Genomic DNA, 14,514 nt, shown 5'->3' on the forward strand with positions numbered 1-14,514 from the left:
AGAGGGCTCGTAGGCGCTCAGCTCACCGGCTCGCGGACGTGGGATCACGCGCCCACCGAAGACCGGCAGCACCGGACGACATTCCTGTGTCGCCCCTTGGTGCTGTGCTTCCGGGGACATCACCGCAGCGGCTCCAGCAACATCAGCCTGCGTATAGCCTGAGGCCCAGGAGAGGGCTTCGCCCGCCTCGACGCTTTGATGAGGCCATCTTTCCTCGAGGGCGAGGAACTTAAAGGGGGGGGCAGTGTAGCGCCGAGGCTATTTGCCCCGTGTTGGACTTTCCCCTGTGTTCCCCTGTGTCTTCTGTTTTCCCGGCGTGTGCGCGTGTGTGTGTGTGTGTGCGTGCGAGAGTGTCTGTGTCTCCCTCTCCCTTCTGTGTCATAGAATGTGTCAATAAGTTCTGATGTGTTTTGATTGGGGGGAGGTGTCCGGGAGGGAATATTTAGGGGTTCGGATAGGTTAGCGATTGATAAGGGGAGGGAATAGAATAGGGGGTTCTAAGACGTCTAGTAAGTTTAGTCAGAGTAGAAGTAAATTACGTGCGAGTGGGTTGTGTTGCGTTGTGTTGTCTGCCGTTGAGAGTGAATCACGAGTGAATGAGAGCTATTTTATCAAGATCAGTTTGTTGTTTTGTAGTGGACACCTCCTGCTACCCGTACCTATAGTCTGTACATCCATTGAGACATAAATAACCGGAGTTTGGAACGATATCCCAGCCTCCCCGTCTCCTAACTACTCTTCGGCATTACAATATACAAACCATGTAAATACACAAAAATATAAAAAATTGAAATTATTTTCATGTCAAATCTGGCTACAGTGAAACAACATGTTTTAAGACTGCATATACAAAGATTTAATGATATTCCAGACACATGCGTCTCACTATAATGTTTTAGCACAAATCAGTATTCAGGGCGTATTGCGTAATCTGCCCTGACGCCGCCCTACGCAGCCTGTGTGCCGCGCGAGTGGTGTTTGCCTGCAGTGGAACGGGATCTCGGTAAGTAGCACCAGCTAGTGGTAACCGGTAGCATCTAATCCAACAAATAATGAAGTCAGAACATCTACATGTGTCTTATTTAAAATATTTGTGGTGCATATTGAATAACTTGAATTCGTTCATCGAATAATAGTGACTGAATCAATCCTCATGCAACATAGTTTCAGTAATGTTAAAATTAGCTATTGATTGTTTGCTGCTGTGCCAACGTTACCAAGACATTTTGAGCTAGCTAGCGGCTAACGTAGGTAGCATCTATGCGGTTTTGTGTTCTAAAGCCGTTGTAACAAAGATTGTCCACGTTTCGATGCGGATTATGTTTCCTCTGGCTATCTCGTTTAACTTGTTTGTATTCATGAACTGACTGTGACGTTAATAAATAGCTGCTCTGCTCACCGCGAAGAAACCTTTCAGCTAACGTTAGTTAACCATTGCTACCAACTAACGTTATCGTAACACACCCAATTATCACCACTTTTGTTCAGAAATTCTAAAACAACGATGTTTTTTAACACTTCAAAATAACATTTACTAAATGAACCTTACATGTTTCAGTAGCTATAGGTGTGTATATTTGAACAAAATCTGGTTTGGTTCTTAACGGGAGCATTTACTGCCTGAAATATCCGATTTTGTTTACCACGCTCGGAGTTATAGTGCTGGCCTGATGGGTCGCCTATTTACACCGTTTCAACGGCACATGGACGGTTAGCCCGAGAATTCTCGTCGTGAAAGCCGCTCCAAGCGGTTGTGTACACGCAGCCTCACAACACTGTTTACAGCTCTTCGAGTCACGGTAAAATGTCATTTTTGGTACATAGCTAATTTAGATACACCTATGGTGTGGGTGGTTGGGTTTCTATAGGAGTCCGCTGTCTTGGTTTGTATAGAAATGGATATTAAGTGACACATAGCTGCTACACGCAAGACGGTGGAAATACGGGACCGGTGGAAATAGGGGGAGTTCCTATAGCTGCTAACGTTAGCTAAAAGTGACGTTTCGTGCCGCTAACACGCTAGCTGCTATCAGTATCTATGAACGGTCTTTATCCCTTTGTTATATCGATAATGTTATTAGTTTCAACACATCGTTTGCCAGCTGTAAGTTATTGGAATGGTTTCTTTTTTGGACCTATTCTTAATTTCAGCACAGTATCCCGCTGTTAATGCGTCATTACGGTCCTATGTCATCTAACATTAACGTTGTTGATTTTATTGATAGATGTTTGAGAGTTGGGTGTAGTTAGGAGGTGGCTACTAGCAGGCTACTAGCATTAGCCACAGTTACCATGGACACAGGAAGCAGTGGAAGAAACAACCGGCACCCCCATGAAGCCAGTATCAACATAATGACCTATCTGTGATACCTTTAGGTTGCTTGTGTACAGAAGAATGGCCAGTCAGTCGATGGATATCGTTGCAAAGGCGCTGGAGCACCAAATGCTCCAGTCAGCACGGATGGTGGAGGAACAGCTGGATGCGGAGTTGGGGAAACTGGAGCGGATGGACGAGGATGAACTGGAGCTGTTGAAAGTGAGAAGGTTGGAGGCTCTCAAGAAAGCGCAGAAACAGAAGCAGGTAAGTTAGATTCTTGAAACTGGACTAGAAATCTGGTAAACTATAAATTGTAAACAATAAACATTGCAAATGAATAAGTGTTTAAAATCTGACAACGATCATCACATCTGCACCACATTAGGTCTTATCCCACTTTGATGCATTTGCAATAACATTACCCCATCTCGCTTAGGAATGGATGTCTAAAGGACATGGAGAATACAGAGAGATCTCAAGTGAGAAAGACTTTTTCCCTGAAGTGAAGGACAGTAAGAGTGTGGTCTGCCATTTCTACAGGGACTCAACTTTCAGGTATGTTACACCTGAACTGACCTGATCCGACTCTTGAGGCAGTTAATCAAGTAATCATGGCAATTATAAGTCAGTGGACCCAGGCTACCCTGGTGTTTCTCTTAGCTTTTAATCCGAGTTAAGAACAGAGCACTACAGTATTTTTTTCTCTCTTGCTGTACCTGGTTGTACCATGCGGCTGGGATCCGGTGGGGCATCTGGTGCAATTCAAAAAGAGTTACCACACACTCTGATCTCTTAAAGGAGCTCTAAGCGATGTTGGGAAACGTCACTTCTCTTGATGTTAAAACAAAACAAAGAGCTAGCTTGCTACTCCCTCCCCCTCCCTCCCGTGCAATTGAAACTCTCATACGCGCATCTCGTCGGTGATTGGCTGGAACAGTGTATGTTTTTATGGTCCGTTTGTGGAGCCTGGGCTGTTCAAAGAGACTACATTCTCTGAATACAGTGTATTCAGGGCAAAGGCAGCTTATGGATGGTGAGGTGATGTTTGCTGTATGCAACAAAAAATGTTTTAACTTAGAAACCGCGTAACATTGCTTAGAGCACCTTTAATGCATTATTTATTAATGACCGACATTTTGGCGCATAGCCTTTATCAAGGCACCTAGTACATTTAACATGCTTTGCCAACTGTTCAATCACCAATGTATGTGTGTGAGCAGTATGGTTATTGATTGAGTAGCTTGTAGAAAATGCTGATTGTGTGTGTCTGGCAATAGCACACGTTGTTCACGGTATTGCAAATGAGTTGCCAAATAAACAAGTAAATAAATGAATATAAATAATGTGGTGAATAGAAAGGCATTATTAGATTAGATTAGAATAGTTTCAACTTTATTGTCATTGTGCACAGTACAAGTACAGAGACAACGAAATGCAGTTTGTGTCTAACCAGAAGTGCAAAAAAGCTGAAAAGTGCAATGTGATATACACAATAGAAAGTTGGTGCAGTATGAGACAGTAGTATACAGTTAAGAAAGTGGTATGGTTTACAGTAATATAAATTAAATATAAATATGTGCAATGTATTAGCAGTAGCCTTATAAGAGCAGGATGGATATGGATATGCCGTAAGAACAGTGTATGAACAACACAGATATGTGCAGTTATTATTTCTATGGGGATTCCATTATTTGCACTCTGAGGAGTACCTGAGGGGTATTTCGAAAAACCTTGATAAGGGATTAAGCTGGGAGTTTTTGGTTATCCTGGATACATTTAGCCTTGACTTGGTTTCACAAAAGAGATGGCACATAAGTTACCATGGGGATTTATTCTCTGGCCCCTGGAACTTGTATTTGTGGGGCAGCCGTGGCCTACTGGTTAGCGCTTCGGACTTGGCTTCAGAGGGTTGCAGGTTCGAACCCCGACCAGTAGGCACGGCTGAAGTGCCCTTGAGCAAGGCACCTAACCCCTCACTGCTCCCCGAGCGCCGCTGTTGTTGCAGGCAGCTCACTGCGCCGGGATTAGTGTGTGCTTCACCTCACTGTGTGTTCACTGTGTGCTGAGTGTGTTTCACTAATTCACGGATTGGGATAAATGCAGAGACCAAATTTCCCTCACGGGATCAAAAGAGTATACATACTTTATATTTATACTTGTTGTATTGTATTGTTTTGTTTGTTTGTTGTTGTGTTTCCTTGCCTTCCTACTATGTAAAGCGACCTTGGGTTTGAGAAAGGCGCTATATAAAATACACTTATTATTTTATTATAACAGACAGGCTGAGTTCATTCTAATGGTAATTATGTTGTCTTATTGGTTCAGCTACCTGTCATTCAAATCAGACCTCCGTGTGAATTTTTAAGGAGCTTTATTCCATTTATATACTATTTGCTAAATGTATTTGCTCACAAAACAAAACAGATTGTCTGCCTACTATGGTTATTATTTTAATTATGATAGGCTTATAATTATTAACATACTCGTTAGATTATTTTGTTTATAGACGTTTGATGAATAGCCTACTGTAGTAGTTGATTGGAAGTGGAGGGGCAATTTTTCGAAGGTTTTTTTCAACGAATTTGGTTTTAAAACCAATATAAAGGTATACAGTCGTACATGTGCATCTTTGCAGTGGCAAGCGTTTTCTTAATGACGTCACATGCCGAGATAAGGAAGCACTCACACGTGGGTGCATACGTAAATTTGCATTCAGTTGGTCTACCACACCTACTTCCGCTGTTTTACAGAAATAGCCGTGATTCCCTAGCCTGACGTAGCCATACTCAATTCTAGTCAGAATATGAGTCTGATACTGCTCCATTGGGACGTAATTATGGGGTGTGTTTCAACCGATATAGGGGGGGAATGCCTCTGCACTCAATTGGATAGACCTAACCAATCAGAGCAACGAAATAACTTACCGTGAGATGTAGGAAAAACCTGAACAATCCTTCTTCTCCACAAATGCCTTAACATTGTTTTCTGGTCTTTTGTAAAAGTTGTGCCGTCAATATCTCCTGCAACACTCATTAGCAAAATCTTAGCCTACCCTACTACGTATCTCTATTAGGAAAAAACTGATAGCCTATATCCCCTCCGTTTTTAAAAATAATTCTGTTGAACACTGATATGCTACAAACATATTATAAACAGCTGGGAAAGGTTTGAGTAGTATAGTCTATAGTATACTACTTAAACGGCACCGACAATCAAAAAATCCAGTGGAAACTATATGGCAGAAGTGTGTAGGCCAATCTGCCCACCAGCTTTTTCAACTTCGCTACCTACAGATATTTTACCGGTATGATATTTCGAAACGCCATGTTATTCCCCATAGACAATCCACGCCAGGAAGTTGGATGGATACGGAAGTTACGGAGGCGGGACTTATTCTGGAGAGGTCTAGTCAGCAATAGACCTCTGAAGTTCGCCTACAAAAAAGATCCAAAACGGCCATCTTTGCCCATATAAGGAGATCCGGTTGTTAATTGAAGCTAACTACCTATGGCAAATTGCATTGCAAGTTAGCTCTGGGGTAGCAAAAATCTAAGTGTGCCGCCTTCACTTATCGGAGATCACAGTATCCACTCGAAGGCAGAGGACAAACGTGTGTTCAGGAAAACGTCTGCATTTCAGACTTTTTCATCCCCACGAGACTTTAACAGGTGCGATTATTCAAAATCCCCATGTTATTTTCCCATAGGAAAAATCGCCAGATACCGGATGTCAAAGATGGCAGCTTTTTTGTAGGCGAACTTCAGAGGTCTATGCCAGACCGAACTTCCCGACCTCAAATGTTGTGGGTGGGACTAAGTTCGGCTGGCACCCAGGCTAATGATTCCCCATTCAAAAAAGGAAAACTTAACTTCATTGTTAGTGTATCAAAAGTGGTTGTTCACTTTGTGTGAATGACGCTATTTTCTGCATTTTTTAAATTCCAACCGTGGGCTCTTTGGAGCAGAAACAGAATGTGCACACATCCTGAATTACTTACACCTGGCTTGACCTAGTCGCTCCTACTCATCCTGGATTGGCGTTAGTGAAATGAGTTGAGCTAGGATGACCAGACAACGCTATGTCAAACCTAGCTTTATCACTTATCTTGGATGTCTTAATTCTGCGAAATACCCCTCTTGCATTGTACAAATGTTGACAGCATTGTTTTGAAATACTGTTATAATCTGCAGAGTATCAGAGGAACAGAATTTGGAAGATACTGACAAAAGTGCATGTTATGTGTTTTTAGGTGCAAAATATTAGACAAACACTTAAGTATCCTGGCGAAGAAGCATTTGGAGACAAAGTTCATCAAACTGAATGTTGAGAAAGCACCCTTCCTGACAGAGAGGCTGAGAATTAAGGTCATTCCCACACTGGCCCTGGTGAAAGATGGAAAAACCAAGGACTACGTTGTGGGCTTCTCCGACCTGGGAAACACAGATGAGTTCTCCACAGAGATGCTGGAGTGGAGGCTGGGCTGTCAGGACATCATCAACTACAGGTGAGTGTTTTGTTCTTTTTTAATATTTCTTTTAGCAGCGACAGGGGTTACAAACTAATGTTTCGTGCATTAGCCCTTCATCAGTGTCTCGGTGTTAATTGTCTTTTCAATTGTCTTGATTATAATATAAACTACTTTGGTTAATCTGACAGTAGAGATATTTTTCCATCCTGAGTCTAATGCCATATTCTTCAACCATCTTCTGTCCTTTAGTGGAAACCTTTTGGAGCCACCCACAGCAGCGCCAAAGTCAGGGTCAAAGTTCACCAAGGTGGAGAAGAAGACCATCAGAGGGAAAGGTTATGATTCAGACTCCGAGGCTGATGATGACTAGAGGACTCTGTTGACGCTCTTGTACAATCTCAGGGCTTCCTTCATAAAGTCCTCAACCTAGCTGGGTGCACATCTTTTATATTTCCGTTTCCCTTTCATTCTTCTAAGGGATCTCATCCATTAAGTTAGTATCTAATGATGTACAAACAAATAAACCCTAGTATGTTTTTATTCTGTGTGTTTGTGTAACTTAAACTAGTAGCCATCATGTGTTTTTTTCCCATCAGTGTGCCTCATTTTCATTTCTATTTTATTTTTTTTATTAAATGGAAAACAAATCATTTTCATAAGAGTTGGTATTGTTACTTTATAGACCAGCTCCAATGAGTATGATAGTTGGCAACTGTACTGAGGCTGGTAAGCTGTCACATAATTGACCAATAATGGATTTTCACAGACAGTAATAAAGTTAATTTAATGCTTGTTGACTCAAAACACCCATCTTCAAACACCAAAGCAGTTGTACCTGTATTCTACAGCACAGATACAACGGATATTTTCTGTATTATAAATATATACAAAATTTGTGTAGTTGCACTTCACAACATTCTTTTGAAGGAATAAGCCTTCAGAACTTAATTTAAGTATGTTTTTGAAATATCTTCAAAAGTGCTCCCTAGCTCCTGGTGTTGTGAGTTCATGGTTTATCTGATGGTACCAGCATCTTACTGATGACACCAAAATGAGGTTTAAAACACGCACACAGAGACCTTGCCAAGACAGAATGTCACTTGATATATTGGTACCTAAAAAGGGGACTGTCTTCCATTTGCTAACATGCTACAATTGTGACGAGTCCAATTAAAATGGACAACATTTGACTTTGGTGCTCTCTGCTCTGGGGTTTATTCACATTCTGGCTAGGAGAGAATTTATCAAGTGCCAAGGAAGCTAACTCAAAGCTTTCCAGAAACAACCTTTTCTTAGTTACTGTCTGTGAGTGAAGTTCTGTTAAAGTACTACTTTATCCTAATAAACAATGTTAAAGGTTTACTGTCCCGTTTTTCCCCCCCCATCACACATTGCCACAGACCAGTCCCCCAACTAACAATATGCAGTAGGTGTGATAAGAAAGTCAAGCTGTCCAGTGAGTTTAAATTATTATTTTTATTTAACAAATCAGATATATAATTGAGGTTTGATGTGAGTTGGGTGGTAGGAATTAGGATTCAATGGCTTTGGGCTCCACCGGCTTGAGCAGTTTCCGTACTACCAGTTCTCCTTTGCTGTTGAGGTAAGTGTCAGCCATATCTTCCTCAGCAGGAAGACCGTACGGCAGTTTCAAAGGCTGAATCCTATTAAGAATAAATAAAAAATAAAAAAACAGGCATGTACGTCATCCTGACAGAACATTTGGTTTAATAAGTGCATGTGACAACATTTATATTGATTGCTTCACAAACTCTTGGTGTACACTCACCTCACTAGATGTTTTATTATTTTCAGCTGATTATTCACTGAGGGTATATTCTTATGGACACGAGGCGTGTGACCCTGCATATGACAACAAAATATAGCAAGTAATTACATTAATCATTCATATCTTTACTAAGTTGATGTAATTGAGAACACCAGTGAAGCCAGGTGAATGGTATCATATGATACAGCAACACAAGTATAATGAAGTTCAAACACTTGAGATGATCACCTTCTCCAGTCCCAAGCTCTTCACCACCTTCTTTTCCCAGTACGGCCGTCCCACTGTTGTCCTCACCCGTGTGACTATGTGCAGTTTGTGGGGTTGCTCTGGGTCACCACCATATTTCTCATGTTCTTTTGATCTCTCTTCAAACAACTTAGACAGGAGGTGTTTGTTTACATAGAGGAATATGGTGCAACAGGCATACATTCTAGAAAACATGCATTGAAGCTAATAACATACCTCACTGGGAACACGTGATCTTCTGAAATGGCTGCGAGAAGGACAGTACCAGGGGAGCTGACTCGCTTCTGTCATACTCTAAAGAATAATAAAAAATCAGATATACCCCATCACCTTATATAGATAGATTATGCTGTACACCTCCTGACATTAAATTAGGTTTAAGAAACAAACTGAGATGCAACTCAGCATTCACAGCACACAACTTTCTTAGAGGACTTCCTCTCATCCAAGACCAAGTCCAAACAAACTCCTGGCAATACAACGAGCATCACCTCGAATCCTGCAGAAGATGTATGTGCACGTGCATTCATTAAAGCACTCTTCAAAAAGCAGTTGTCAAGTACAGTCATACAAGCTTGGGAGGGGTTCCTCAAATGTTGATGGACAACGTTATAATTATATTATCTAGGCTATAAGGGCGTAGAGGGGTTGACTAAGGTTAAACTGCATGATTCCAAAATTATACACATACCCAACATACCTTAATAACAGCAGAGGACTTCTGAAAAGCACGATATAAACCGGACATCGCGACCTTCGTTGGCAACACTGGTAAACTGGATAAGAAAAAAATCTTGCGAGCTAACTGTTAACGTTAAAGCATATACAACATCAAGGTTATTGCTAGTTAGCGGTAGCTAACAACAATGTTCTCAAGCACATGAGATTTTGACGTTAGCGATGTTTCTGTCTAAATATATGCAGGACATCCTATATAGATCGCATTTAAAGGTAAACTGTAATTTATATTGAAACTCAAAAAAGGCCATAAGCTACGCTTTTATGTCACATTAGAAACCCATAGACAGTAAAAGATAGAAACCACGGGACAGTATGAAACAGGAAGTACGTCTCATAAACCCGTACGTAAGAAACGTTGCCTGATATTTTTTTCCACTTAATAACATAACATGTTATTAGAGATTAATAATATAATTAAATTGCATGTATTTCTATCTATCTCATTCGTAAATTTAACGTTGCCTTTAATCTGAAATAAGATCATGTCAAAGTCTTCCCTCAGAAAAAAGGGAACGCAAGACATTTCCTCTGTTCTTGGTGGGATTGTTTTGATTGAAACACTTCATTTAACGAGGAAGTGTTGTTGGGCGTTTGCAGTGGTTGCGGCTGTAAGTGTGCTGTAGAAGTTTACTGTACTTTAATGTTAAATAAAGACTCTGGTGTTAGCTTAACATACGTTATCATAGCATAATGAGGCCCACGATTGGTGTTTTTCAGATGTCTGACTGTTTTATTGTGATAATGTAGATTTAAGTGAAGACCATAGTGCATTTTCATGTATGCTAGAAGAAGAAGAGACGAAAATTACAGTACTCAGTAGAAGAAAATGAAAACGTGTTTAATGTAAGAAACTCAAAGAAACGGTCTAACAACGTATTAAGGTAGTTTCTGCAACTTGACAATGTCACTCAACCACTTACCTGGGATGGAGACTTCGGCCGTCTCTGTTCTGAAGAGAGCCGTGGAGTTGGACCAGAGTTCACGCTTTCAGGAGTCTCTGGTGTGCTACCAGGAAGGAATTCAACTACTCATGGATGTCCTTAAAGGTGTCATATCAACCTGTCCTATGAAATGTCTATCTCTTAGCATATCAAATATCCATATTAAATTGCATGACAATTCTCTGATGCTTCTTTCTTACAGCTGTGAAGGATGATTCCAAGAAAGTGCATTATAGGGAGAAGATCAAGAAGTATATGGATAGAGCTGAACAGATTAAAGAACATCTTAATAAAGCAAAAGAGGGTAAGTCAATGGAGATAGCATTACGCAAACAATACCCCTGTTTAGTATTCAGTTGTGAGTTGTGACAGTTAATGTCAATTGCAATGTTTTTTTTTTATAATCAGAGGGAAAATATCACACAATGTTTTTTTTATCATCAGAGGGAAAATATCACGAACAGATTAAGATATCAGACAGTGACACAGGATTTAGCTATGAAGTCCTCTTCAAGCCATATATCAATGAGGGCCTGACAGAGGTTTGGGTGGAGGACCCTTATATTCGCCATATTCATCAGGTGAGAAAGTTGATTTAATCACACTTAAAGAACCTGGTGAACTCACATAATATCCTTTATGTTTTATGTTTTTGGTTGTTATTAAAGGTTGTATCAGCGGTGGCGGGGTAACGTCACTTCTGTTGATGTTCAAACAAAGCTCACTACTCCCTCCCCCTCTCTCCCGTGCAATTGAAACTCTCCTAAACGCGCATCTCGTCGGTTATTGGTTGGAACGCTTTATTTTGCCTTTGAGTGGTTGGCAACACTTGTTGGTAGCAATTGTTTTTGTGTACAGATTTCGGAGCTTAGGCTGCCTACAGAGACGTGTTTTTTTGACGGCCTGCTAATGGGGCAGGCAGCTAGCTGATTGTTAGGAAAGATTAGATGAATGTGATTTATGTTTGGGCCTTTTTGGGGCCTGAAATCGCTGATACAACCTTTAATCTGTTAATCTGAGGTTCAAATATATTCTGCAGAAGACAGAATTGGGTTGTCTGACTTTTAGATCTCGGCTTTTAGCTCTACAACTTCCTGCGTTTCTGTGAAATGCTGTTGAAGGCCCCCTGCAAAGTCAAGAAAATCCACCTTCTGACCTCCCAAGATGATGTGAGTGATCAACCCATTCACACAATGGCCACCTTGCCATGAAAATAACAGTTATTTGTTCTCTTGAGGGCCATTAGTTATACCTCCAACATTTAGTGCTGTTTTTGAAAAACAGGAGAAACAGAAATCCACTAATTGTGTGTTTATGTATCCTTTGTGATATTTGTCTGGATCTAATGTGTTATCCCCATATGTTTTAGTGCATATATTTATGAATCACCTATGTCATTATTCTGTAGGGAGACAGTTCTGCCCAGCAGGTCAGTGCCCTCAGTGAAATCAAGGAGTCGCTTCAGAGCCAAAGTGTAGCTCTAGACATCCAGTACTCCTCCACCATCCATGACAGGGAAATCAGGTAAAGTTCACTAAAAAGGCATCACTGATCCTGTCATGCCCACTCCATGCCCAATCGAGTCCGTTCAATTTGGACTTCAATGAAAGACTGATCTGTTTCAAACAATCCATCCATGGCTATTTTTCTACATGTCCCCCCACATAGTATTTAGACAGTAGCTATACTTGTTGAAGTAAGACTATTTGACCAAACAAATGTACTTTGCCTTTGCATCTGGTTCAATAGCATCTCCATTTCATAAATAACAGAACTGTCATAACATAAGAAAAGGTGAAGGAAAATATATCAAGGATCTGAAATTCAAGTGTAGTAGAATCCAAAAGCCGGTTTCATCTTCCCTAAAATTATATTGTCTTTTCCTAAAAACTTTGCCTGGAGGGTAAATCTGATAACTTTTTACAGATTTGACAATGGCTGGATCATAAAGATTGGTCGAGGACTTGACTATTTTAAAAAGCCTAAGGCAAGTTGATATATTTTTTGTTACTTGTTACTTTTTTCTGCTACTATTATGTTCTGTTGTTTCTTGTTTAAAAATGGCCCTGGCATTACCAGCATTATCGTTAATATTTCCCATTTCTTTTCTTCAGGGTAGATTCTCTGTTGGATATTGTGATTATGACTTGAGAGAGTGTCACGAGACCTCTGTGGATGTCTTTCACACAAAGCACACTAAGACAAGTTAGAGCTGGATAACTACTTTGTGCCCTCTTACTTTTCTCATTTTTAAAGACTAAGTGCCTTCTCATAACAATGCTAATGAAATGGCATGTTATGTTCCGGCTGAGCTGCAGTGCTCACAAAAACAACTCACAACAAGTTACACGCGATACCATTTTTTATTTTATTTTTTTCATTTTGCTGCTGATATCATGGACCAAATGGGCCACGGTGAACCAATGTGCACCACATAATGTCTTAATGTACGGATTTATATAATAATGTCTTAATGGTTACAACGTTGTATTGTGTTTTAAATGCTTTTGATATCTGTTGATGGTGGATACTAAGGTTTAATTTTAATAAACTATTCAACTGTTTCATATGGCCCTTTTCTTTGTTTGTGAATAGCACCATCTGCTGGTCAGAAAAAATACACTGATCATGATCTTATTGTGTTGTGGTGGTCCACAGTTTTTTAAAATGTGTTTATTGATATGGACGCCTAGAAAAACATATCTCTTATATTTATAGGTCGTCCTACGAAGGCTAGTGCTAAACATGACTTAGTTCATTGTGACCAGACTTAGTTTTGAATCCCGTGGATATAGGGTTAATTCTTTGCCTGTGCTGCGTGTCTTGACGTGGTAGTGATGGTGCTCTTCAACACCTGCCGAGCAACCGATTCACAAATGCGCTCAAGTGGAAAAGAAGCAATACAATTTAACATCGCCGACCACATGTAAGTAGGCCTAGTGTCATTTTTAAATAAACGGCTGGTATGTTGTTATAAAAGTATTTCGAATTGTCAATGGTTTATGAGTCAGAATACAATTTTAATAATGTTTTAATACAAGTAAACACTTTACCATTAATTGTGTAGGTAGGTAGGCTACTGGATTAGACCTAGAGAGGGTATGGCGAGGCTAAGAAAAAATAGCTGTAGCTTACTCCTGATGGCTGGTCCGTCAGTCCTTTTACTAGGAACATTAACATTTGTTTCAGTGAAATATTTCAGCGGCCTGCGAGTGGGACAGGATTTAGTCTGTAATCTTGCTTAATCTCAACGCTCTGCTCATTCGATTTTTGTGCTTTCAAATAGAAAAGACATCCCAAAAACTGGCCTGAAGCAACTGCAACCAACCAGAAAACTGAGCGCTGTATAGCCTAGGTAGGTTATCCTATGAGAGGATTCACGTGTCGGGAGCACACGTGTTGAGCAATAATTTTGCATTCTTGCATGCAGTTTATGACAAATTAGTGTATCAGGCTATGTATGAAAGTAGCACATTAAATTTGTCTACATAGTTTAAGCAGTTGAACTGCTTCATAATGCGATGATTCGATGTGCTTTAAACGATCTGGCAGCTCTCACGTTCACTCCAAAAGTAAAGGGGTGTTACACTTGCAAGTAAAATATGCCTGCCATATGTCAACAAGATTGACAGAGACAGTGTGTCTGAAAATTATATCAGCACAAATATTTTCAAACTATTTGGATGTATGTATGGAGTTCACGTGTCCCAGATGTTACCATTGACCTTCTGCTGCACAGGCAATATAGAAAAGTAGGATTTGTAAGCATCCCTTGATCCCAGCCCAGATTTGTATATCTGGGGCAAAGCTGCTCTCTGTTCTGTAGGATAAACTAGAGAGAGAGAGAGAAGGATGTAGAGACAGAGAGTGGCTTGCTGTTCTAGGTCATCAAAAACACAAGGGAAAATTAATCAGAAATAATAGAGCACTTCATGTAAGGCCTACCTACATCTAGACCCACTATCATGTTCCTCAAACGGACATTTTATCTTAGGATGTGTGTAATATAACC

The 14,514-nt window shown here is 40.4% G+C and overlaps 3 protein-coding genes across 5 annotated transcripts; 2 read left to right on the forward strand and 1 right to left on the reverse strand.

The window, feature by feature from the left end:
* The first annotated feature begins 970 nt into the window (after positions 1-970).
* txndc9 (thioredoxin domain containing 9) lies at positions 971-8,145 on the forward strand. The gene is made up of 5 exons (XM_076263472.1): positions 971-1,003; positions 2,377-2,581; positions 2,754-2,872; positions 6,567-6,821; positions 7,035-8,145. The coding sequence occupies exons 2-5, from the start codon at positions 2,396-2,398 to the stop codon at positions 7,153-7,155; spliced, it is 681 nt and encodes a 226-aa protein (XP_076119587.1). The 5' UTR covers positions 971-1,003; positions 2,377-2,395; the 3' UTR covers positions 7,156-8,145.
* Positions 8,146-8,246: 101 nt separating this feature from the next.
* On the reverse strand, positions 8,247-9,873 carry mrpl30 (mitochondrial ribosomal protein L30). 3 transcript variants are annotated; one of them, XM_076263475.1, is made up of 6 exons: positions 9,521-9,873; positions 9,243-9,319; positions 9,037-9,114; positions 8,803-8,949; positions 8,575-8,648; positions 8,247-8,449 (listed from the first exon to the last, which is right to left on the reverse strand). In XM_076263475.1, exons 2-6 carry the CDS (start codon positions 9,306-9,308, stop codon positions 8,317-8,319), a joined length of 498 nt encoding a protein of 165 aa, XP_076119590.1. In that variant the 5' UTR covers positions 9,309-9,319; positions 9,521-9,873; the 3' UTR covers positions 8,247-8,316. The 3 variants fall into 3 exon arrangements, with proteins under 3 accessions (XP_076119590.1, XP_076119589.1, XP_076119591.1); XM_076263474.1 differs by having other exon boundaries at positions 9,240-9,319; XM_076263476.1 differs by lacking the exon at positions 9,243-9,319 and having other exon boundaries at positions 9,521-9,870.
* A 280-nt stretch (positions 9,874-10,153) lies between these two features.
* On the forward strand, positions 10,154-13,066 carry mitd1 (MIT, microtubule interacting and transport, domain containing 1). Its single transcript, XM_076263473.1, has 7 exons — positions 10,154-10,607; positions 10,705-10,806; positions 10,947-11,083; positions 11,585-11,671; positions 11,911-12,026; positions 12,429-12,489; positions 12,617-13,066. The coding sequence occupies exons 1-7, from the start codon at positions 10,463-10,465 to the stop codon at positions 12,710-12,712; spliced, it is 744 nt and encodes a 247-aa protein (XP_076119588.1). The 5' UTR covers positions 10,154-10,462; the 3' UTR covers positions 12,713-13,066.
* Positions 13,067-14,514: the final 1,448 nt, after the last annotated feature.

Source organism: Alosa pseudoharengus, unplaced genomic scaffold, assembly GCF_046254945.1.
Source record: "Alosa pseudoharengus isolate Yale_2024_CS ecotype anadromous, Long Island Sound unplaced genomic scaffold, YU_APseudo_1.1 YU_APseudo_1.1_scf_3, whole genome shotgun sequence".
In the NCBI taxonomy this organism is placed as follows: Eukaryota; Metazoa; Chordata; class Actinopteri; order Clupeiformes; family Clupeidae; genus Alosa; species Alosa pseudoharengus.